Source organism: Parambassis ranga, chromosome 7 (genome assembly GCF_900634625.1).
Source record: "Parambassis ranga chromosome 7, fParRan2.1, whole genome shotgun sequence".
Taxonomy (NCBI): domain Eukaryota; kingdom Metazoa; phylum Chordata; class Actinopteri; family Ambassidae; genus Parambassis; species Parambassis ranga.
Genome location: NC_041028.1, coordinates 18,285,208 through 18,310,017, shown reverse-complemented (window position 1 = coordinate 18,310,017; position 24,810 = coordinate 18,285,208). Strand labels below are relative to the sequence as shown.

At 40.7% G+C, this 24,810-nt stretch overlaps 4 protein-coding genes across 14 annotated transcripts in view; 1 reads left to right on the top strand and 3 right to left on the bottom strand.

The window, feature by feature from the left end:
- Positions 1 to 511: 511 nt before the first annotated feature.
- On the bottom strand, positions 512 to 1,878 carry snrpg (small nuclear ribonucleoprotein polypeptide G). The gene is made up of 4 exons (XM_028410286.1): positions 1,743 to 1,878; positions 1,522 to 1,544; positions 1,097 to 1,221; positions 512 to 740 (listed from the first exon to the last, which is right to left on the bottom strand). Exons 1-4 carry the CDS (start codon positions 1,772 to 1,774, stop codon positions 690 to 692), a joined length of 231 nt encoding a protein of 76 aa, XP_028266087.1. The 5' UTR covers positions 1,775 to 1,878; the 3' UTR covers positions 512 to 689.
- Positions 1,879 to 2,265: 387 nt separating this feature from the next.
- Positions 2,266 to 5,080, bottom strand: LOC114439223 (zinc finger protein 184). 2 transcript variants are annotated; one of them, XM_028411065.1, is made up of 2 exons: positions 4,917 to 5,080; positions 2,266 to 4,568 (listed from the first exon to the last, which is right to left on the bottom strand). In XM_028411065.1, the coding sequence occupies exon 2, from the start codon at positions 4,541 to 4,543 to the stop codon at positions 2,936 to 2,938; it is 1,608 nt and encodes a 535-aa protein (XP_028266866.1). In that variant the 5' UTR covers positions 4,544 to 4,568; positions 4,917 to 5,080; the 3' UTR covers positions 2,266 to 2,935. The 2 variants fall into 2 exon arrangements, with proteins under 2 accessions (XP_028266866.1, XP_028266867.1); XM_028411066.1 differs by lacking the exon at positions 4,917 to 5,080 and adding an exon at positions 4,699 to 4,910.
- A 2,319-nt stretch (positions 5,081 to 7,399) lies between these two features.
- On the bottom strand, positions 7,400 to 18,217 carry tbc1d22b (TBC1 domain family, member 22B). 3 transcript variants are annotated; one of them, XM_028410116.1, is made up of 14 exons: positions 17,952 to 18,217; positions 15,090 to 15,146; positions 14,570 to 14,756; positions 14,324 to 14,483; positions 13,138 to 13,305; positions 12,591 to 12,661; positions 12,263 to 12,391; positions 12,079 to 12,144; positions 11,085 to 11,199; positions 10,898 to 11,004; positions 10,750 to 10,825; positions 10,542 to 10,669; positions 9,896 to 9,991; positions 7,400 to 9,748 (listed from the first exon to the last, which is right to left on the bottom strand). In XM_028410116.1, the coding sequence occupies exons 1-14, from the start codon at positions 18,005 to 18,007 to the stop codon at positions 9,620 to 9,622; spliced, it is 1,545 nt and encodes a 514-aa protein (XP_028265917.1). In that variant the 5' UTR covers positions 18,008 to 18,217; the 3' UTR covers positions 7,400 to 9,619. The 3 variants fall into 3 exon arrangements, with proteins under 3 accessions (XP_028265917.1, XP_028265918.1, XP_028265919.1); XM_028410117.1 differs by having other exon boundaries at positions 14,324 to 14,480; XM_028410118.1 differs by lacking the exon at positions 15,090 to 15,146.
- A 1,369-nt stretch (positions 18,218 to 19,586) lies between these two features.
- myt1b (myelin transcription factor 1b) overlaps positions 19,587 to 24,810 on the top strand; it is a 90,078-nt gene continuing 84,854 nt past the window's right edge. For 6 of the 8 annotated variants that reach the window (XM_028409803.1, XM_028409796.1, XM_028409801.1 and 3 more), the window contains exons 1-2: positions 20,358 to 20,455; positions 20,646 to 20,764. In XM_028409803.1, the coding sequence (XP_028265604.1) occupies positions 20,650 to 20,764 (115 nt within the window). In that variant the 5' untranslated portion in view covers positions 20,358 to 20,455; positions 20,646 to 20,649. Of the gene's footprint in view, positions 19,690 to 20,357; positions 20,456 to 20,645; positions 20,765 to 24,810 lie in introns of those variants that run through there. The other 2 variants (XM_028409795.1, XM_028409799.1) reach the window with 2 other exon arrangements.

Here is a 24,810-nt window from a genome sequence, read left to right as displayed (position 1 = left end):
AACCCAAAGAGGAAGTGCGATTTACAGACAGCGCCCTCTGGCGGCCTGGCTTCTGCACTCCAACCTTATCAACAATGCTACGCTGTTACTATTTTAAACCGCCTAAATAAATACATTTTTAACTGACTAATAATAATAAAGACAAAAGTGAATTTGCAGATCAGCCTGCACTATCATACAACACAGCTTTGTTTTAAGCAACACGCTATGTTGATTTGTATTATTAGTGATTTACATCTATTTTGTCATGGTAAATGCAGTTTAACAAAAACGATATAACAAGCGTTATTTACACTTGATGTTGGTTTTTAACAGTATAACTACCAAATTTCAGAGTTTTATCCATCACTTTTTCTAAAAAAAAATCACCATCTGAAGGTTTTTTTAGAATGTAAATACAGTATCACACAGAAAGATGAGTGCTCTGAATGTATATATCCAATGAGAAATATAATGCTTTAAAACCACAGCATAAATAATGTGTGTACAGTTACTGTAAAGAGACAACAAATACAAAGAAAAACAGATTTATTCACAGACACAATTCAAAACATGTCCAAAAAACATCCCTATCAATGAAAATCTTACAATTCAAGGAAACACGACAGTTTTGCCTGCTTGATAAAGAACTTAAAGAGTTAACAGAATGTAAAAATGTGTGTGTTGTTCTCCATCTGTAGCTGCCCCTCTCATACTCGCTCCAAGGCCTCCAACATTATGATGCTGTTTCCTCTGATGACCTATAAGACCACAGACAGTTACCACATTTATAAGGAAACAAAAACAGAACATCATCAGACCTTCCTTAGCACAGGTGTAGCCAATAATCCCCTTTACATGCTTGGTGGGTAAATTAAATGAAGAGCCATCTTATCAGTCTCACCTGTGCTTTTCACACTACTTTAGATCTACAGTAATTGTCTGCTGAGAAAAATTCCAACCCCATCCCAACAAGGAATCATGGAATATTTAAAGTTTAAACAGTTAAACATTACAGTAACTTAAACGTTACAGACAGGCAGTGTTGACATATCTATAACATGTTTCTATTCGACTTTTGTTCACAACAGAAAAACACATCAAGCAGTGCACTGACCACCATGCCGATGGTGTTCTGTTGTCCTCCTGGGCCCATCTCCAGGCAGTCATCCACCACCAGGTTCATGAATGGGTCGAACCCTCGCAGGATGCCCTGCACGTGTCTGCCTCCATTCAGCTTCACTAAAGGACAGAAAACAATCTGTGAGGAATCTTGTGTGCTTGGGTTTTACAGGAGAAAAACATTTTTTGATAAAACAGAATAAAATTGAATATTTGAAATTGATATATTTGTAAGCATTCTCAAGTTAGACAGTTTTGGTTAACATGAATCCTCCAAAGTTAAACGTAGCTTTGTTGTTGTTGTCACCATTTGCACGCAGCACTTACACCAAATACTCGGTACTTTTAACTATAACAAGTTACAAGCTAACATTAAAAACACTTTGCACACTGCTGCAGGTTCATATCAGCCATACTCACACGAAAGCTTCTTGTCCATGAACCTGAAACAGAAAAACAACGTTAGCTTCTGTTTAACACGTTCACCATTGATACATAATTCAGCCAGTGAAGCTAGCTAGTGTTAGCTTGTTGCCATTGCAAACAATGTAGCAGGAACGCTATGCTACTTCTACCACTGAAAACATAACGCTGTTCCAGAATACACCGTGCTGGTAATTTAACAAAGACACGTTACTTACTTCTTCAGCTCGGGTGGGTGTGCTTTGCTCATTTTCCCTGTATTTTATGAAAACCGGCAATAAGTCGTATGGTTAGCGTTTCTCAAATCCGCGGAAGGAAAGCGTGTGCTGACGGACCGGAAGTCCACCAAAAAACCTTCATTAATGGTCCTGCAGTGTCCGCACAGCGCCGCCAAGAGGCCGGGAGGAGGCAGAGTTTTTTTTAATCGTTCAAAAGTATAAATGAAGTAAAAACAGCAACGAGACAGTCCAGAAACATTCTAAATACATAATAACATTACTATATGAACAATACTGCCGCATATTTCAGTTGCTTTATGTTGCTGCAGTGCAGAAAGTCAATATGTTTTCTTGTATTTACCGATTATAACATTTGCTTAAATGTATTTGAAATGTAATTTAATTTAATTTAATAATTGAAATGTAAGTTATTAATATAGTTTTATTTAATATAGTTTCCACGTGTTGCTACAGCTGCCCTGGGACAAACCAAGTATTTCGTAAAAAAAATGCAAACAAAACATCTCTTGAGAAACATTTTAATTGATTCATCTATAAAGAGCCAGACGCTAAGTTACAAAAGACTTTGAAAAGTATATGCTTCAAAATCTATTGAAATCACTGTTTACATTTTTACAGTAGCACTTTGAAAAAATTCGGGTGGATCCAAATGCATTTCCTAAATCAGAATTCCTGCACTTATCAAGCATCAGACACACTAAAGGGTTGCTATCAGTCAGTTTGCATAGCTAGGAAATGTGACCCGAGTTCACAGTAAAAGGCATTGAAGTGGGTGTGAACACCCACAAAAGTATTTTCATTGTAGATTATGTTATTCAAACAGTGCATAAAACATCCCAAATTTCCCCGACGGACCTTCCCAAAGGGATTAATAAAGTATATTCTATTCTATTCTATCCAATATTCACACTTTGTGGTGTTACTGAACCTCTGGCATAGAGTGACAACATAATCTAAAAAGAACTGAAAATGTAATTTATTTATTTATTTTGTCAAAGGGCTACAAAAAAATTCCAGTATGGTTCTTTAACAATCCATCTCTTTAACCCCTAATGCAGTGACAACAGTGATGTTCTGAATGCTCAATTAGTGAACTGGTTTCTCAAGAATTTCAGAGATCTCTAACCCTTCTGGGCAAAAAGGCAATCTTTGTTGACATTCAAACTCAAACATCAGGCTTTGCTGGCCTGATAAGCGTAGCACTCCATGATGCTGTCCTGTTCAACCCTGACTCGCAGGTGCTCCTGACAGTGTTCTAGGAAAGAGTCCAGTGTTGAGAACCCCTGCTGGCAGGGTACACAGTGGTACAGCCGCTGCTTCTTCGAGCCAGGCCATTTACAGGTGTCCATCATGCTGGTGCACACGCTGCACTGTCTCCTCCTCACGGAGGCCTGATGGAGTTTCACATGCTGTTTCAGCTCCCACTGCAATGGGAACACCTCTGCACAGGAGGGGCATGGGAACTCTCTTTCCTCTTCCTCCTCCTCTTCTTCTTCTTCTTCTTCCTGCTCCTCCTCTTCCTTCTCTACTTCAGTGACTACTCTACATCTCCCGTGATCACCAACCTCACCCGTCTCTGGGAATTTCCTTGGCCTCCCTCGTCTAGCCTGAACTGGCTTATTATCTGCTAGGGTGGTTTTTACTTCATTTGGTATGTTTTCTAATAATGTGAAATCTTTGGTGGTGCATTCTACAGACTGACCTTCGCTTTTGGAGGTGAGACTTGCCACTGCATGCTGTCTGTAATGCGCCCTAAGTGACAAATGATGGAAGAAAACTTTGCTGCAGACCTGACATGGATACTTGTATCCTTTCCTACGCTTGCTGATCACAGCACCCGGCTCTCTCCGACTGTTTTGCTCTCTGCTGTGCTTCTCCTTCCTGTGCATGTACAGTTTAGAGGTGCTCTTAAAGACCATGTCACAGGAACGACAAGTCAGAAGCTTCCTCCTGGATTGTGGCCTTTCTTTTGGATTTCCATTCACCATGGTGTTCCTTATGTTCCTCAGCTCTCCATGAGCACTGTCCTGTTTGGTCACCTGTGCCTCCTCTGGATGGTTAGTCTGTTTGTGGCGTCTCAGGGCAGCCTCTGTTTGGAAGATTCTTGAACAGAAATGGCACACGTTGGCGGTTCTACCGCTGGGCCCCGGGGTGTCTGAGGAGTCCGAGCGTGTAGAGTCACCTTCAGACGCTGGTGGAGAATCATCCGGAATGCTACTAGCATCAGCTGTGTCTGACTGTGCTGGCTCACTACAACCAGCCTGCTGATGGTACAACAGAGCTTGCTTCTGGCTGAAGCCTCTCCCACACGGGGCACACGTGTAAGGACTGCTGTCCAAGATGTGAGGCTGCCGGTGTAGAGACTTGTCCTGTGGTCTGAGAGGATCTGAGGTGCAAGATGTGCACCCAAGGCACGGAGAACCAGTTCTTGACACACTGTGGCAAAGCTCACACCGGGAGGCACCGTGATCACACTTATGCAGCTGCAAAGAGGACCTCAGGGAGAACTCCTGCCCACAGGAGGGACACCTGTGAGGCTTGGGCAATGTGTGCATCTGTTCCTGATGTTGCAACAGGTCTGGTGCATAATTAAAACTTTTGCCACATTCTGAACAAACAAACATGGACAGGTGGGATGGTTGCGGCCTCTGGTTCCGTGTGTGTTGTTTAGTTTCAGCCCGTGCTATGAAGTTGGCCAGCTTTGACAGAGTGTCTGCTGTTGGGTTGGAGCGGCTGAATGACTCCTGAGACCTTGCAGTGCTCCAGCTGACTCCATCCATGCTCTTTTACCAAGCTTCTCTCTGGCTGAGGTGGAAGAAGAAACAGTCAGTACATTGTAGAACACATGGAGCAAAAATAAACAACGTATAGCACGTTACAATCAGCCTGACTCTCAACAGCTGATTAAGTTATGCGTGCCTTCCTGTTAGCTTGCCTCTATCTTGCTAACGCTCTCAGCGCTTGTTTTCATTTCAGTGCAACGCAGTAAAACGGTTGTAAACACCGGCCAGACGTCCATTTGATAAGAAGTCAACGCTCCCATGACAGTAAACATTACTGCGCGTCCACACGCTAGCTTCGTGTCTGCTAACATTAGCTCCTTGCTAGCTGCGCTAACATGTTTGCACACTTATGTCCACATAAACAGCTTACTTTGGCTCCCAGAGAAGGGCGGCGCGACGGCTGAAGTGATGACTGGTCAGTTTGAAGCGGTGTGAGGCGTAAACAGCAGGTTTGGTTACAATAAACCACACGAGCATGATTACTAAAGTGTAAGCCAAGTTTGTGGGTGGGCTACTTCACCGAGCAGGCAGGAGCACTTCCGTCACGTGACTGGCCCCCACAAAGCAAGTCCCAAAGAGCTGCCATCAAAAAAACAAATAATCCGCTATTAACGACCATCACACTTTTACTCCAGAGAACCTTACAGAGTTTAATATATTATGCTTCAAAACAACAACACTCCCCCCAAACTAATAAAAGAGAGGAAAATCAATTAAAAGCCAATTGCTGCCATTACAAATGGAGCCATTGCTGAAATAATCATGGGCTCCTCTGAAAGCCATCTGCGGTGCTGCTTTAAAGTGTGTGACCTCTGTAGAGCTGTCTTCATTTCTGCATGATCATGACCCTAAACACCAGCAGACTTTCACAAAAGTCATTAAAGTTTTGCCATTTATGTTTTCTTTTCTTGTTTTCGTTTAATTTGTTTGATTATTCTCCTGTTCTGCTCCAAATGCTGCTTTAAAACCTGCATAGCCTGGATCAATCTGTATCAAATCGAGCTTCCAGAGATGTTAAAGATCCTATGCCCATGCTTTGGGTACTGCATGTACTCAATACCATCAGAGGTGCTTGGCTTCTGAGCTGTGTGCTTATAACAAGCCGGGTGGTCCTTCTTATCTTCTGCCCAGTAAGTATCAGTATCTGATTTTGATCTATCAGACCACAGGATAATTTTCCACTCTTCTTAAATGAAATCCTGAAGACCCTGGATCTTGCTAAAGCAGCTTCACATATTAAGTAAGATGCCAAGTAGGGCTTTACATAGCTTCGTGTGTGTTTACAAGAGAAACAGTTGCACTCTGGCAGAATTACAGTTGCAAGAAAAAGTACGTGATTGAGATTACCTGGATTTCTGCATAAATTGGTCATAAAATGTGTTCTGATCCTCATCCAAGTCACCACAAAAGAGAAATGCAGTCTTCTTAAACTAATATCCCACAAAAAATGATATGTTTTAATGTTTTTATTGAACACAACATGTAAACATTCACAGTGCAGGGTGGAAAAAGTGTGAAGCACTGATGCTTCTCTCCCTAGGAGTGGTTATCCTGCAAAGATGACAGAGCAGAATGCACAAAGAGGTGAAGAAGAATCCTAGTGTCAGCTAAAGACTTACAGAAATCTCTGGCACATGCTAACATTTTTTGTTGACAAAGTGTTGACAAAAACATAAGACCATCTGTCCTCCGACTGAAGCTCAACAGAAGAAGGGTGATGCAACAGGACAACGACCCAAGGCATAGAAGGAAATCCACAGCAGAGGATACGCCTTGTGGAGTGGCCCAGAGTCCTGACCTCAAGCCGACTGAGATGCTGTGGCATGACCTCAAGAGCGATTCACACCAGACATCTAAACAAAATGCTGAACTGAATTCCTCCTGACCGTTGTGCAGGTCTGATCTGCAACTACAGGAAATAATTGGTTGAGGTTATTGCTGCCAAAGGAGGGTCAACCAGTTATTAAATCCACAGATTCACACACTTTTTCCACCCTGCACTGTGAATGTTTACATGTTGTGTTCAATAAAAACATGAAAACATATCATTTTTTGTGTGCTATTAGTTTAAGCAGACTGCATTTGTCCATTGTGGAGACAATTTATGTAATCCAAATTCAAGTAATCCCAATCACATACCTTCTCTTGCAACTGTATTTAGATGTTTACATTGTTAATATATGGCCAATAACTGACCTTATCTGAGTTTCAGGATAAGTGATCAGACATCCCTTTGGTCTTGATCATCAGAACAAAAGGACCTAAGAGACACACACAGATACACATGCCAAATTGAAGAGTAACAACCCGTTTATCCACAGCAGAGGATACGCCTTGTGGAGTGGCCCAGAGTCCTGACCTCAAGCCGACTGAGATGCTGTGGCATGACCTCAAGAGCGATTCACACCAGACATCTAAACAAAATGCTGAACTGAATTCCTCCTGACCGTTGTGCAGGTCTGATCTGCAACTACAGGAAATAATTGGTTGAGGTTATTGCTGCCAAAGGAGGGTCAACCAGTTATTAAATCCACAGATTCACACACTTTTTCCACCCTGCACTGTGAATGTTTACATGTTGTGTTCAATAAAAACATGAAAACATATCATTTTTTGTGTGCTATTAGTTTAAGCAGACTGCATTTGTCCATTGTGGAGACAATTTATGTAATCCAAATTCAAGTAATCCCAATCACATACCTTCTCTTGCAACTGTATTTAGATGTTTACATTGTTAATATATGGCCAATAACTGACCTTATCTGAGTTTCAGGATAAGTGATCAGACATCCCTTTGGTCTTGATCATCAGAACAAAAGGACCTAAGAGACACACACAGATACACATGCCAAATTGAAGAGTAACAACCCGTTTAATATAAACAAAAAACTAGTTATACAGCAGGTACTGTAATAATTTACTAATTCTTCATTTAAGGCTGAAGCCAGCACTGACTACTGAAGCACTCTAAAACAAACTGTATTGGCCTGACAAAGATTTGGCATAATGAATACATTTTCTCAGCCTTTAGTTAATAACATCACATTTTAAAGTACATATGAGCTTTACATAAAAACAGCATGGAGTGAACAATACCATCATGGTAGGGACACAATCAGATGGCTCACCTGAATGAATGAATGATGAAGCAGAATTTAAGGCTACAGGCGTACTGTAACACTCATCAAAAACATTCACAGTGATGAATTAACCAAAAAAAAGCGTGACAGTGTGATCTTCACCACTAATTAAAACATTAAGCTCCGTAGTACCTTCAGTAGCACTTCACTGTAATGTTAAGTACCTCCGATTCCAGGAAATAGATGAACTGATCTAAGTATCCAGAAGCCAGATCTCTACTACAGCCTAGCAATGCATCTGCCTCAGAATACACATCTAGCAGTAAGAAAAATCAATCGGTATCAAAGGCTAATGATTGTCATACCTTTCAAACTTACACTGTGCTATAATGATCACTGGCAATGAAGGTAGATGAGTGGTAACACACATAATATTTGAATTAAAAACAAATACTGTAGTACAAACAAACAAGTTTCCTGAATCTCACACACAGGAAAAAAAACAACAGCAAACTAAGAAGAACCTGAAGACAAATGTACAATACAAGCATGAATGACAATACATTAAAATGCTCATAAGAAAGGCATTATCATATAGTCTGAGCTGCGCTGTGTCCACAGGACTGTGTCAAGTAGTCACTACATGTCCTCCTGTACAAACAGGCTTTTCCTGCATTGAAACAGAGCAATTATTCTCAAAGTAACATATTCAGTACTTGTTAATGCTTTTACAGTCTGCAGTTACGTACTCAAAGACTTCATAGATTATCATAAGATCATTTAAAATACTACCCTCTGCTGCTGATTTCAATTTGTGCCATGACAGGTGTTAATATGTGCTGTATATCAACTTACGGAAATTAAATTTAAATGAATGTCAAGCCAGTTACAAAATCAAATTCCAAAAGGGTCATTTGAGGATTACTTATATAAAGTAAATATATATATATATATATATATATATATATGGGTACTGGTTAGGAATACAGCTACAACAACATGATTATATTGACCAATATAAAACTCTTTGTCTTATGTCTCTCTGGACCCGCCGAGGCACAGCCCGTGTCTCCACATGCAAAGCAACCAAAAGGCATTGCGTGGCTGCCTGCATTGACAATGAACAGGAAGTGTGTTAAAGAAGGGGAATGGGAAAGCAAACCCGCTCTTTAAAGGGTAGCAATTAAACCAACTCCTTGCATCAGCCCTGAACTACCAGCTGGTTCACAGTGAGAACAGTGAATTTAAAACTGTCATGGAGAAAAATGACTGAATGCTTTTTTTTTTTTTTTTTAAATGTAAAAACACAACCTGAAATGAAACACAGTACATACACTTCACTGCTCTCAGCATCAGTACTGTCCATCAGTTAAACTGACAGGTTCAAGTCCAAACTGAGGGCTTGATTGTACAGTACGGCCAAAACCAAATGTGCTATTATCTGACAATAGTTTGGGATCTTCTATATAATAGCATCAGTGTCAGACTAATTTAGAGAGAATTAAGTATTATAATTGCCTGGTTTATAACTATATTATGTTTATATTTATATTTATATATTTCCCTTGTAAGACCACTACTCAAAAAAATAGAATCTATATACCATCGTTCACTAAAGGGATGATCTCACAAACATTCATCATCCCTTTATGTTACAGTGTGTTCTTCTGATTGTACATTTAACTAAAAGCAGTATAGGTAAACCAGGATGGCACCGCAATGGATATTTATACTGTAACAGTCAATAAACACAGTGCAGTACTGCAAACAGTCCCGTATTCTCTAAGCTCTGTGGGTGCACCACACACCCAAAATCCACAGGACTTGATTTTCACAGGATGAGCTGAGTGTCTGACAGAGCATGGTCACATAAATATGTCAGAAGTCTCTTCAGTGTTACTTCAGGGACAACACTCGATGTGTCTCTGATACCGTGGTTCCTTCGGTTAAATGTCAAAGTACAGCGTTTCGCCCTGATGAAGATGCCTCATGCCTATCTCTTGTAGTGGCTGGGTGCATCTGCGAACATGTACTTGAGTCTGTAAGCTTCAGCCAGGAGAAGACCCACTTCCTCGTTTCCCCAGTGGATTGTGGGAAGGTTCTGCAGGAGCATGAGAAGGCCCTGAAGGCAAAGGGAAAGGTACTTATAGACACTGACACTGGTATCGGGAAATTTCGGGAATTTTGCTGTGGTGATCTCCTGGAAATATCTTTACATAAATCGGAGGTAATAGTGCATGTAAGTGTACGACTATAAAAACAGTGGTACCTGAAAATCGACCATGGAGAGGATTTCTTTGCGCCACTCAATGAGGAAAGCTGCACAGACGTACAGGTGGAAATGGGAGAAACCCTCCGCTTCAGCCTGTGGAAAACAACAACATCAATGCTCCACCCTTTTATCTAAAAAACACATAAGCCAAGACAGCAATCTGACTGAAGGAAGCCTATTCCACAACAACAAGTACTCTGTAATGCATCAGGAATTGTTCTTCTCTGAAGGTCAGCTAGATGGCACTGATTATCACTCTGAGGTGAGAAAGGGATCAGGGAGGGAGCTGCAGAAAAACAGGAGGCTGTGCCAAAGAATAGAGGAGGACAGTGGGATGAAAAGAATATCAGGAAGAATTCACACGAATTAGAGATTTTTGAGGGCTTTTAGACAGGAGAACTGTGATGGTCTGGGGTGAGAAAAAAAGACAAAAAAAACAGACTGTTCATTAAGATAAACATATGTTATCAATAATAATTCAGAATTCAGTGGAGTGGAGTGCTTCAAACTTCTGAAGCCATGCAACAAACATTTTGCTTAAAAAGTGATGACTAGAGGGAAAACACACTTATTTCATAGACAGGATTTTTACAATGTGATTGGGTGGTGTAGGCCAGGAAGGTAATGGTGGACACTGCTCTACCTGGTAGGTGTCCCAGAGACGAATAGTGCAACGAAGTGGCAACTCCCTCATCAGAAGATTGTTCATCCACCGGAAAGCAAACTGCAAGTACTCCACTTCATACCTCTTGAAATGATTGTGAATGTCCTCTGGAGACAGCACACACATGATTAGAACACTTTAAATCAAGCCCTGTAATACTGTAAAAGTATCAGCTTGTCCATCCTACCGTCTATCCTGCTGACCAGCTCCTCTAAAGCTTTCACTTTGTTCTGGATTCCAGGCTGGGCAAAGGTGTAGTTGTCCTAAAAAGAAAAACCGCTTAAGTAACCTTGCACACTTACTATGCAGTGTTGATTGAATGTGAATGAGCAGACCTGTATTCCATCCAGCAGCTTGCTCATGCACCAGAAGCTGTCAGCTTCAATGTTCCTCTGGGTGTCCAGAGGTAGTGCTGCCATCTCAAAGTTCTCCACATCCTCCGCTGGAACAGCAAACAAATCATGAGCAGATTCCGGATACAACAAAAACCGTTTATTTACCAGTAATAGTACACCAACTTACTGACAAACTCAGACAGGAAGACAACAAAAAATGGAGTGACCAGATCGTTGATTCCTTGCACGTAGCCACTGGCCGGGTGACGGATGGCCCAGATAAAGAGAATCCTCTCAAACACCTGAGGAAAGAAGAACAACATGGTGGATTACTGAGTTTAACTCCCAACTTTATAAAATTAGATTCTTGTTAAAAGATTGTGCAGTATTTGTGAGCAGCAAAGTAAGAATTTCATTGTATAGGGAAACCAGTTTCCTTACTGTACATATGACAATAAATGCTTTGAATCTTGAATCTTGTCTGGTTGAAGTCAATAAAATGTAATAAAAATTAAATGAGAATTCTGCCTTAAGCTGACTCAAGTTGACAATTCTGAACTGAAAAAAGACCCATTTATAATAATAGATATAATATAATAATAATAGACTGTGGTTAATCTTTTCTAGCAAATCTGGACCCACATCTCTAGTGTGTTAAAAAGCCTCATAAATCACCTCGTTTGAGGAACAAGATGTTCTCAATCAAGTTCCTTTTTAGCAGCAAAGTTCCTCTGGTGTGCAGTAATCTGATGTGGCTTGTTCCTCAATGACCAATGACCCAGTGCAACTAGTGTATCATATCACAGTCTTCAGTGTTGTTTGTGAAGGTAGCAAATAATACAAACTACAATAAATAATAGACTGGAACTGTAAACTAAGTATGTAGAAAGCAACGGATGAGCATTTGTTTCCCATGGTGAATACAGGGTGTTTCCTGTTGTTTTAGTAATCTGATTGTTCAGCTGTAGAGGGTTTAACCGATTTTGATTATTATGGCCGAGCCTTAAGATAGACAGATAACACACTACTCACTAGCCCCCATCACACAGCCTGATCAAAGGTGGGCTGCTGGGGTTCCAACCTTGATTATATAAGAGCAATATGAAGTCTATAAGGTAATAAGACATGGACAAGATGGCCTGCTGAAATATTTGAACCCCTCTTTAGTAGTTTGGCCTTACCTCCTGCACTGCAGGCTGCTGGAACAAGGGGATCAGGGGGTTGGTTCTTGGAATGTCGATGTGGATCTAACAGGAAGAAGTGTCATTAGGATGTTACACAGAATTATCAAGGCAGATAACAGACCGTTTCCTTCACAATAATAACATGAGGTTTGTTGAATTATGCACAGATGAGTGGAACTACCTGTCGGTATGTGTCTTTATAGTGCTCGTCTGTTCTGGAGTGGTAATACTGCTCTATGAAGCCGAAATATTCTTCCCTCTTCCTTTTCAGCACCAGCTCTCTGCGCTCCTTGTTGGCTGGGAGGTAACCCTGTCAGAGAGCAAGCAGAGCAGTTTCAGAGGAACAGAACAGCCTGGCCATTGCAGATAAGAGAAAAGAGATGAGATAAGGTTGGCTGTAAAGATGAAGCTTTTGAGATTATGTGAGGTTTTTTGAAGAAAGAACTACTGTAGCTAGAATGAAATGCTGTGTAAGGAACCAAAATGCAGAGGAAGGTCATGAGCCTTACAGAGAGAAGTCTCCATGTGATTGGCCGGACCTCTCTTGGGATGCCTGACCAGCTGAGTTTCCGGAGCTCTTCTGTAACAGCACACAGAAAGATGTGAAACACTGCCACCACAGCAGACACACATCAACATGGAGTCAGAGGGCAAAGTATTCAAAATCAGCCAGCCCACTTAAGGGCCTGGGAAGTGGAAAAGCTCATGTGACTGCTCAGTGCACTGTCCTGCAACCAAAAGTGGGTACTGGTAAAATAAACACTGTAAGGGTTATCCAAATCTGTGAAATAGTAGTATACAATATAATACAATACAATATGGCTACTGCACACTGCACACAGTCTGCTACTGTATATCAATCACTCATCAGCCATTATTTAAGGATGCATCTGAAAAGGAAACCATAAGCAATGATGACACATCCTTTCAAGTAACCTACAAGAGGATATAAATATATCTATATATAATTTGCATTTTACACAATACCCCCCAAGAAATAGCAAAATTTCAAGGAAACAAGGAAAAATGAGGAGACAAAGTGTGTGCTTGCTGTACCTAGGTCAGTGTTGGGACTTGCCAGCAACTGCTTAAATTTGTCCAGGCGGCTTTTCTCTCGCACCGTCATAGGTGGTGCCCCTGATGCATTCTGGTCCGAGATGCGAGCCACCAGTGGGATGATGGGACGAACAGGGAGAGACTGCTGCTTCTGCAGCGTGGAGCGAACTGTAGAACACCATGCATAGAAAAAATATGTAAGTCGTATCTTCTAATTATAAAAACATCATATCATTAGCACAATTATGACACATGTAGACATTAGTTAAGGGATTGCATTTGTTTAATTGGTCTGACTCCTTGGCTAAAAAAGCCTGGTCTGTGCATCAGCATGAATATTCAGAAGCCAGGTGACTTGTGAATAGAGGTCCAGGTGACTAGTGAATACCCTGCCTGGAGATCTGAGGCAGCAATCACACAACGCATGGTTCGTTTTGCATCATAAAAGACATTCACATGATCCTCCAATTATCCCTGATGTACCTGCAGCTCATGCTTTGGAGTCACATTATTTTTAATTCTATATTTGAAGAAGACATCATGCCTCAGTCACATAGTGTCCTATAGCTGCAGATAGGAATTGCCTTGTATAAAGACAGTATTATGCTGCTGATCACAAGCAAAGATGATGGCGGCTCAGGACAAACAATTAATTCATTTTATAATGATGTAATCTAACCCAAAGAATTTGATCTTTAAATGTTAGAAATAGGCCACATAAATTATATTTGAAGTAAAGTTCCAAAACAGTCAAACCACTATACAGATTTACAGATAACATTTCATCACAATGATATTTGCCACTGTTCAGGGAAGGAACCTAAAAGAAGGCATTTCATTCATGTTTCCCTAGTTTGCAAAAACATTTAAAGATGGTTTTGCTGGCAGAAGTCTTGAGTATTTAACAGACAGATCCTGTATAAGCTAATCTACAGTGCATGTACAAAATGGGTCTTCCACATGGACTAAAACCAATTAGTAGTTTAACTGAATGTGTGCGTGTCCACAAGTGAAAATAATCCTGGCCTAACAGTCCTGTCAGACACATGCTAAAGACCTGATATAATACCAGCAATCCACACTGCAGCGCTGGAGCCATCCTGACAAAGCTAGTAATTAGCTTCTCTATGATTCACCTGATAAGCTTCTCAGTGGCAGAATGAACTGCTGCATAATCGTCACGTACCTGAGGATGTGTTGAGGTGTGCATCGCTATTAGACTTGACAACCTTGCCGTTGACATGCTCAAACTCTGTGTTTTCCTCCTCCACATCCTGGAGGTTTTGAACTTCAGTCCTGGGTGGTGACACAACACCTTCTGTGTCGCCTGCCTGATGATGCTGCTGCTGATTGGACAACAAAAAATACATTTCAGACTTCTCCAGGGCACAAGGTGGTCAGTAATCGGATAAAGATGATGTTGTGTAGTTACCTGATTCTGCACGGGTGACGTAGGGTGCTGGCCTGATGGTGTGTAGGAAGTCAAAGTACCGAGGAAATCCTCGTCTTCTTCATCATCAATGTCCCAAGCATCATTGGTGCTGCGGGCAAACTCATGGAAGCTGGATGCCTTCTTAGTCTTGAGATTGTTGAACTTGGGTTTTGTGTCTTTGGGATACCTGCAGAGCAAGAAAAAACAGGGAATTAAAATTAGTTAGTAATTAGCATTACACATTTTAAATACACAGAAGCTTTGGATGTCACATTCCCGAAGGAAATAAACAAAGATGCAATTCCAACACAAAAAGGGCAACAAAATGATTAACGCTTTAGAAATAGATGGGACAATGTAAACATTGGGTTACACTTGTACAGCACAGGTACATGCAGTCCACATATGTTTAAGTATTACAAGCTGCAAAGAACAGTCCAAAATGGGATTGACAAATGAAAAGCATCAATGAGGATGCCATGACACCATGCAGTCCAATCCGACCATACTGAGCACTTACGTGCGCCTTAATCTGGGGTCGAGAGGTGGATGCTGTGCTCCATAAACAGGCTGTACACTGCAGAAGATAACATGTGAAATGCTGTCACCTCTGTACAGAAAAACACCACACTGCTACCCAGACCTTGGCTTAGCCAATAGTGAAAGATTGACTTTTTAGAAGATTTACTTATTAATTATTATTCAAAGGAATGTTGAGACACACAAACCTCTATCTTCAGACTGACTGAAGGGAAAACAGCATACTTAGGCCTGAGCATATGGCTGCCATTCATACACACAGCAAAGAAGGTGCAGACGGCAGGGGAAAATTCTGTCAATCACATTAATCACTGGTAAAATTCAGGAAATCAGATTGCTTTGTGCTGTAGTCATGCCTAAAAGGCGACCTTTACTTGTTCAATGCTGTTTGGACACACAGTGAGAAGGCTGGGACTTGTGTGAGTTAATGATCCCCACAGTATGTGTGTTTTTGAATGATTCAACGAATCTTAAAACCCTGTGAGGAGAACAGAGCCAGCAAACTGCGCCTCACACGCTACCTTCCATTGACATATGACAGCTCGCTTCCTCCGGCCATTAAGTAATCCTATCCCCGTGTATCGAACAGAGCTGGTGGACAGCTTGCAGAGCTCTGTGTTCTTCACCACCCTGTGGTGGGCAGTATGTTCAGCGGATGCGGGAATCTTAATGCTCAGCTTCTTTCCCACTTTCTGGCAATATAAAGCAGAACCAGTGAAGAGTGGAAGGATGGGAACTGGGCCAGTCCTGCAATGAAAAGCTACTTTCTTTATCTAGTTTGCATATGAGAGCAAAAGGCAGCAGTCTCCGTGACTAAATTCTAACTTTTACCAGATTGCATAATGCAGGTTCAAGAGTTGATAATCAGATGTAGTTGTCAGTCATTTACTTTTTAGATTCACTGTCAGTACAGCTTTGATAAAAACTGGTTTCATCCATCGGCAGCCATTTTTTCAAAGCTGAGAAGCAACAACACTACTTGTAGGTGGATTTGGTTAAACTCTGTCTTCTCACACCTGAGGCTAAAAGACATCACTGAGTTCATGTCATTTGCATGAAAAAAAAAACAGAGTGGGCCTTGTGGCTGAGAACTGGGCCTGCTGACTATCTGGTAGTGCCAGTGTCTCTTGTTTACCAGCCCTGCACTTGTTTTATCAGAAGTAGCTCAAGGACAAGCGGCAGCAGTAGCTGCTTGCCTTCATGTTTGTGTTTCCAGCCACCCACTCACCACTGTTTGAGAAAGATCAGTGTTGTGACAAAGACAGTCACACCCTCTCCTTGGAGATCCTCTCGTCTCAGTTTTCCCAAACAGACTGTGCCACCCTTCCCTCTCCCCCTGCCTCCCTCCCTTCTCTGCTCCACCCTCTTTCAGTTACTTCAGTCATGAAAGGACATCAAGAATCAGGCAACCATAAAAAAAGCAGGTCATTAAGGAGGTAAACACATTATAAAATGAGGTCATATCTTATCAATGATGATTTTTTTGTTGGTTGGAAAGTGAGAATAACAGAATACCTGAGTGCCCATTGTAAGCCACTACCATGAAACCTATTGAGTAAGCCTTACAGGCTGGGACTAGCTTTGCTTACCTTACCACCACTGCATTCAAGAATAACAAAGACACCAGGGAACAGTCTGTCCCGCATAAGAGAATTTTACCCTGTTTACAATTGGCCTAATTAACATGAATTCAGACTGTAGAAACACACATAGATTATGAAATTGCAACACTAGTTTTTTGCTGTATCAGGGCTGCTTAATTTGGAGTCTATGGCCCCCATTCTCTTTGTTCAGTCCCATGCTTTCCCCCCCGTATTTGGCAAGTTAATCATAGTCACCAGTATGCAACAAAACACACCCTCTTTAGTTTTGGCCCATGGCCCTTAAGTGTAGATTCACTTTTGGCCTATCTCAAGCAGGAAGAGTGACACCTCTGATCTAGCGCTAAGTTTCCAGCTGAATAAGACAAGTTTTGTGCTCAGGCATGATTTAAGTGAATGTTCCACATTAGATGTGCCATACTGTCTCTTTGTATTCTCAAGCGCTCTGCCACATGTCATAAAATTTAAAAAATAAGAGCACCAACAATGACTTCTATGTGACAGCATCACACAGTAACTTATCAGTTAGGTACTAACATGGCACAAAGCTGAGGAGATAACACTCAAAGAAACAGAGCTCTCAATCTACTATCATGACAGCTGCCTCCAAATGTTCCCTCTGTGGACCATGGATGAACTACCAGAACGTAACCTGGCAAACCAGTTTTTGTGTGTGAGCTGCTGACAACCGACAAAACAGACAGAAGGCACATATTCCAATGAACTCTAACCCCTGTGACTCATCCATCCCCCTGTGGTAACATTATACACACACTCTATATATTGTGTGTCACCACGTCAGAACATTATATGGCGGCTGATGCAGGGACAGTGACAGCTGACACCTCCACTTTATCCGTTACAAACCGCTGAGAATAAAAAGAGAGGGAGAGAGAGGAGGGACTGTCTCTGAGCTGGAGGCTAGTACAACAACACACACTGAACAAGACGGTGGAAGCGACTATGAAGTCATATAAATACATTACTAACCTCAACGGTCATTTGATTATTATTGAGGTGCTTGCAAACAACAGCTTATATTAGTAGGCAGCTCAGTAGGTAGCTAGTGCTTCTTCACAGCTATTATCGACAGTTTTCACATTAGGAGTTTATTCGAGCAACACACGGCTAATACTAATATATTCACTGACTCTTGACATACAAATATTTCACATGTATCAGACGATTCACTAAAGGAATGTTGCGTTCGTCGCTCGAAAAACAGAGGTACGAGAACCCACCTTCCGGGAACCTTTGTGTTTCTCCTCCAAAAATTGATCCTGTTGTCGGTGGCCATACTCGCATAACACAACCCCCTTCAGACCGGCTCCTCACGCACAGAAACCATGGGGAGAAATCGCTTCCGTGTTTCACTGGCGACAGCTCGGCCCCGCTCGCCTTCTTCCAGTCTGTCTCCTCATGGGTTTAAACGCTGGGGAGATAGTAATATTCAGCTTTTAAATGCGATGATGTGTGACATCGAGCACTGGAAGCCGCCATCTTGGAGCTCACTGACCGGAGCGCTTGATTGGCGGAAGGGTCGAACAGGTGCAGTGAAAGTGGCCAATAAGCTGAGCCGGCGGTGGTGCGACGGTCAGGGATGCTCGCTGATAAACACAAGACATGAGGGACATGTTTAAAACTCTTTGTAGGAGAAGTTTACTGTAATTTCCAAACACTTAAATCCTAAACTGCTTTTTTTACTTCTAGCCATGTAGGCGCCTGCATATAAAACCCCAGGAGGAACTGGGGGAATTGCTGGAGAGGCCTTCAGTCTGTAGAGCTCCGTGTCTCCCACAGCAAGAACCTTACTGCAAAGTTACACGACACTCACAAAGTTATGTTGGGTATATTAAATATACAAATATATAAAACCATATAGTTACAGTTACAACTGAAAACGTTTTTTTTTTTTTAGATTTTCGTCAGAAAATGGTGAGTTGTATCGGAACAGCTAACTAGCAAGCTGCCCACCTAGCTAAATTGCTATGGGAGACAGATTAGCTTGCTAAGCAGGTCAAGCTAACAAACCACTGATTAAAAACCCGTTAAATATGTTGTATTATTTTTATCCAACATTGGAAATATATGTCTATCTAAACGTCCTGTAACTTTTACACTACTTTTACTACTACTATTTATATGTATCCCCCCAAATATTTTTTTCTATTTTCTATTATAATAATTGTAAAGTCACAAGTGGAATTCAGAAATTGTTTTATTTTTGTTTTATTTACTGGTTTTCAGTGAAGCAGCTGTGCCACAAATGCTGTTTCTTTCAGAGTATATTTAAAAACAGAAAGGTATAAGGTGTAGACCTTTCTGTTTAGACTCTAAGCTGTCTGTCTGGCCTTTGCCTTAAAAAATGTAAGGGTGGAGTAATCCATATCCATAGTTTAGAATTTAAAAAAACAAAATAGGAACTTAGTAAGTCTGAAATATTCAAGTCACAAATCAAAACACTTCCTCTGCTTTTTGACCTTTGCAGTTATTTAATGCTAAGTAATGCTTCCCTTTCCCCCCCAGAGGCTGCATTGAGTGCCTCTGTCCACATGAGGGCAGACATCTTCTGCTACAGAGAGAGAGAAACCCTTCTGAATGAAACCAGTTTAACCACTACTTATTTACTGTAAATGTTTAAAAAGTGAGTTTTCCATTTATGATGCCTATTTTGTTCAATCTGTATTAACAACACCACACAGAAGAAGTAGTCATGCTGTGTCTAAAGTGAAAGTGAGCTTATTTTCATCATTGTTTAAACAGTGCATCACAAAAGGGAATCTAGACGTTCCCTTTCTGTATTCAAATGCAGGATTGGATGTTTTTTAAACATGACTTGGTTTCAGTTTACATGTTGGTCTGTATTTGAATTGCAGGTGCTCTCCTGTGTGTGTGTTTGTTTAGGGAAATCACTGCAACCTCCCCCCACCTGTCTTCCTAACTTCCAGCGTCCAACGGACTTCAACTGACAAATTCCAGGTGAGAGTTTATATTTGGGTTACTTCCTGTAGTGTTGTGATATTGTTACAGGTGTGTGTTGTATGATAAAGTTACTATGGGTGAACAACAGCTCCATTCCCCCTTTGGGATTAAACATCATTTTTTGTGTGATTTTTAAAAATCCCCAAGGGAGTCTTGTGAAGTATTTATATTTATTTTTTTCTTGTCGCTGTGTTGAGCTTCATGTGGATATAGTTCGCTGAGGAGAGCAGTGGCTTGAAAGGAGTAGGCTGAGAGGGTGAGAGGAGATACGCTTATGGAGTCACAAGGCAGGACTGCTTGAGTAGCCTGAGGCACAACAGTTTGCTTAATGACGTTCTGCTTTTACTTTGAAGTTTTTGTAATCTCTTTTCCAGCTTTAAATTCTTTACTTTACATTCTAATATTATTTGTATTTTAAAACCAGAATTAAAGTGTTCATTTTAATACAGCTTGTTTCTGTATAGCACACTGAAGATGACTGGTTGTTTTACATTAAATGTACTTTTCTGTGGCACATGCTCAGTGCATATCAAGCCCTAAGCTATATTTTGGTTTGTGTGACCCCCCCCCCCCTCGTTTTGCTCTCCCTCTCACCCCTGAAAGGATAGCATTATGACTCCTCTTCCTGAATGCTTTAGTAAAAACAAAACCACTCCAACAGCATTCTTGCAGAAAAGAGGAACTTTTTTTGCCGTCCTGTCATCGTAGTGTTTAGTTTTAGAAGGTTTTAAGTGGGAGTTATTCAGAACTTTTATCTGTAGGGGTAAGTTATTTGTTGTTACATACTCCTCACTGTAATTATTTCATAGTTGTACATTTTCTTTGTAAGGTAATGTGAAATAAAACTGTTTTTTGTTATATGTATAAAAAAAACACAGCTATTTCTACCACTTGTCAATGAAATAGCTACACTGCTGTGAACAGTAATGGACCATCTCATTTTACCTCTTCAGGCTCATGGTGATGTTTTGCGAAATTCTTCATCTCAAGGTTAACAGCAAGTCACCGGCAGCTTTGCTCACACTCCTAAACTGTGACCAGGCCATGAAGGATTGTCAGTTCTCAGAGAAAGGTAAGACAGATACCTCTCAACAAGAGAGGTCCCGTGTGTCTGTGTGAGGTTGTATGTTTGGGTGCTTTTTAGATGTGAACAAGCTTCCTTCTTCTTATCTTTTGACCTTTAAACTACACACTATACATATGTACTGTAGTTACATGCATCATCTGGGACTTAGAGACCCCCTTGATACAATATATGGGATCAGCAAATGCTGGACTGGTGTCCTGTTATGATAAAACAAAAAATACTAATTATTATGATAACTAAATAACTGCTTCATTCTTGGTCATCCTGTTGTTGTTGTTGCGTTGATAGTAGCACCAAATGCAGTAGCCATAAAGGTACAAATAAGAACACCATTTAAGTATAGGACGTACAACATGTTAGCACACTGACAGTGTACATAGTTGAATGAAGCAAAGACACCATGCTAAACCAAAGATAAAAAACAGGCAAAGCCTACAAAAATAACTTGCTCCCAAAGCTGTTAAAAATGCAGGATTTGTTGGCTTACTATGCCTTCGGAGATTTTCATGTATTACGTCATCCTGTGAGTGTGGTGGATGCTGTAGTGCAAAGAAAACTGAAAGGCTGAAAGGGCAGATTAGCAGACTGAAAATGTGTGCCATGTGCCTTCCCATCCAGTGGAATAACTACATTCAAACCCCTGTTTGTCTGATGGAAACACAGGCAGAGGAACTGCGTGCCTCAAAAGATTATTAGTCCCTAGTAAAAGTTGTAATGCCAGAAGGCGGGCAGTGTGCCTGCTTATTAATAGAGATGTCCACATCCGGCCCTCAGGCTAACTGGCCCATGAGGTCAAGGGGAAATCAAAAGAAACACATGATAATTAACTGTATATTAAGCATGCAGTGTAACTGTAGTGCTTTTGTTTAGTATGTGACAGTAAATTTAGCCTCTGGCGTGCGTGCACACATTACAATTTGCCTACAACTGCCTTTTTGAGACCAAACATGTAGAGAAACATAACTTCCCAAACTCCCATCTGTTCATTCCTTCATGTCCCCCCTATCACAGTTGTGATTAGGATTGTTTATTGTTCAAACAGGACACTACGTTTGCCTAGTGTCTTCATAGTTCTCACATAGTTTGCTTTTTAAATGGAGAAGTTTATACTATATCGGGAGGGAGTTTAACACATATTTAAGATATAAATGATAAACTCCAATAATCTGGCTTTCCATTATCACTCTAATATTGTGAAGAGCATGGTTTGCTATTGGACAAAGATGAGCTTAATGTCACATTTTAGCAAAGATAACTTAGGGAATAAACTTTGGTTTATGTAGACATTTATTTAAGATGGAATTTGTATTATAGTCAGCTTTTAATAAGCTGTCAGTCACTGTTCTAAGGGCTTATTTCTTTAACGTGAAACACTCTACTATTGATGCCAATTTGCATCCACCACACCTTGCCATTCTACTGAGTTGGTTCGTGTGTTGTGGTGACCTTCTGGGTCTCTTGCAGCTGACCCCAGATCAGATTGAGGTTAGTGACATTTTACACCTCAGTGACTGCCTATGGCACATTAATCTTCAGATAGCACTAGTGTAAAACTGTGTTAAATCTACGAAGGGGAAAGCTGACCCACACTTTCTCTTTAGCTCCCAGTAACTCATCTTGTACTTGTTTTTAGAAAGACTCTTTAAATGTTTTCATGAGCTATTTAATACTTAAATTTGGTTGTTTGGCAGGAAAATCGTAGTACGGCTGTAAAAAAGCAGCAAAGGGGTGTATGAAATGAATAAACAAGACTTTATGTGTATGTATTTTATCCATGCTATAGATTTGCATGAATCTACATATATTTTGTGTAATTTGTGTAATTGTGATAAACTGGGAGAGTGAAGAGGAATTGAGCCTTTGTGGTGTTGTGCACTTATCGTAAAACAACCCTCAGACAAAGTGCGACAGTGTTTACTGCCACTGTGCTTTTAGCAAATATCCATCTTTACCTCTGTGTCGTTATCACCCTACTTATTATGGATTCACAAACAACACACACACACACACACACACATAGGAAACCATCTCTTGTGCTCATTCCAATTGACACACTCGGTTTAGCTTTTTGAGAAAGGGTGTTCGCCTGTGCATCTGTGAGTGTGAGTGTGCATGGGCCTGTGTGTGTGTGCATGCCCAGTAGACTGAGTTATGAGCGTGAATGGAGTGAATGGTATTTGACCATGTGCATTGTGTTTTATGAGATGAGCAGGCTTTAATGACTCTGTCACCAGTAAATGGGCACTGATTTGTAGCACAGCTGTCGCTCCACACTGATCAACTCTGGAGCCTTCTGGAGGCGCACAAGTACACACACACACACACAGGCACACAGGCACACACACAGGTACACAAAAACACACACAAAATTAGCAAATGCTCAGCAGATACCCCACACCTAAACATCCGTATTAAGACCATATAGGCTCAGAGCATTCCTGTAGATTGGAATTCTGGCACAAACACTCTCATTAACGTTTGTTGTCGATACAGAAAGTAATTGCAATCTGAAGTCTAATCAGATAGAAATTACAGCTGTTCAGATGCAGGCAGCAGTCATACATTAGATCTCATATCCAATCAATGCACCTATTCCTCAGAGATACCACTGATCTATAACCTGCTATTGGTAGCGTGGCTTTGTTCCCGTTTTCATAGCTACAGTGCAGATGGAGTTATGTTATTCATTACCACAATGAACAGATGTAGCATTGAGGCTCTGCTTGGGGATGCCGGGTGGAGCAGAGAGTGGCTGTTAAACCAAAGAACCCGCCTCCGACCATCCACCCTGCTGAGATGTCCTCCAAAGCTCAACCTGCACTCTTCATGTTGGGGGAGGATGGAAAATGGAAAACCAATTTGACTATGGTGGATCAATAGTATATCACAGAGAAACATTGCATGCTTGTTAAAGTCATTCCTGCCTAGATGAAGAAACTGATTCAGGTTTATGTTCCAATAAGGATGTTATGGGGATATTTACTGTGTTGCTTATGAAACTTTTGGTTCAACCTGACATCATTTATATGTATGATAACATGGAAATTTTCAAGCTTAATTATAAACTATGTACTAAATTAAAGAAGGGTTTGTGTATTCAAAGAGTTTTCTTGAAACATTTCGCTGCTCCTCCAAGCAGCTTCATCAGTTTAGATCTGAACTCATCTCTGTTGGCCTTAAATAGCCTAAAACAAACATGTAAATGAGCTGCATTTATGGTCACGCTCATGTTCCATTTTGCAGTTGATTAGCATCTTTTATTAGATCTACAGTTTTAAACCTTGATGGGACTAAGGGCACTTAAGGCTATGACAAACAACATTCTTATCCAGCTTGCCTTCACTCTAAATAGGTAAAGAGGACTGTTGCTTTTCTCAGTAGCTGAGTCAGAAATCTGGCTTCTTAAGATTTACATAAATGCAGGAGAACCTTTACTAGAAACTGAACAAACATTTTAACTTTGAATAAAGAAAAAACACAGAAACACAAATATGGAGTAGTGCACATAAAAAGTGCATCCATCTGGCTGAATGGATCCTGAATGGATGAGGCCAGCATGCTGCAGCTAAAAGTAAACAAATAATAATTCTTAAAAGAGTCTGCTTTTGCTTATGATATTGACATCACAAGAAATACAGGGCAAACAGCTTTTCTTCCCCATGCTTTGAAAAAAAGTTCGACAACCATTGTTGTTTTTCTAGAATAGCTGCCATTAAGAAAGAAAAATATGGTTTAACTAACTTATTCTGTATTGCAATGTCTAAACATCAAAGCATTTATTCCATAAGCACATTTACTCTAAATTCTTTTTCTATAGGCTCAGAATTAAAGACAACACACACTCTCTTTTTTGACCAGCCGTGGATAGATAGTCAATCTGAGTCAAGCCATACACTTTTATTTGTCCTTATGTCCTAATTTTCAATATATCATATAACCTATGATAATGTTAAGGTTTCCATTTTCCATGAACCCTTTAATTATAGTTTTAACCTACAGTGTCAGGCTGGCACAATATTGCTGGTACATGC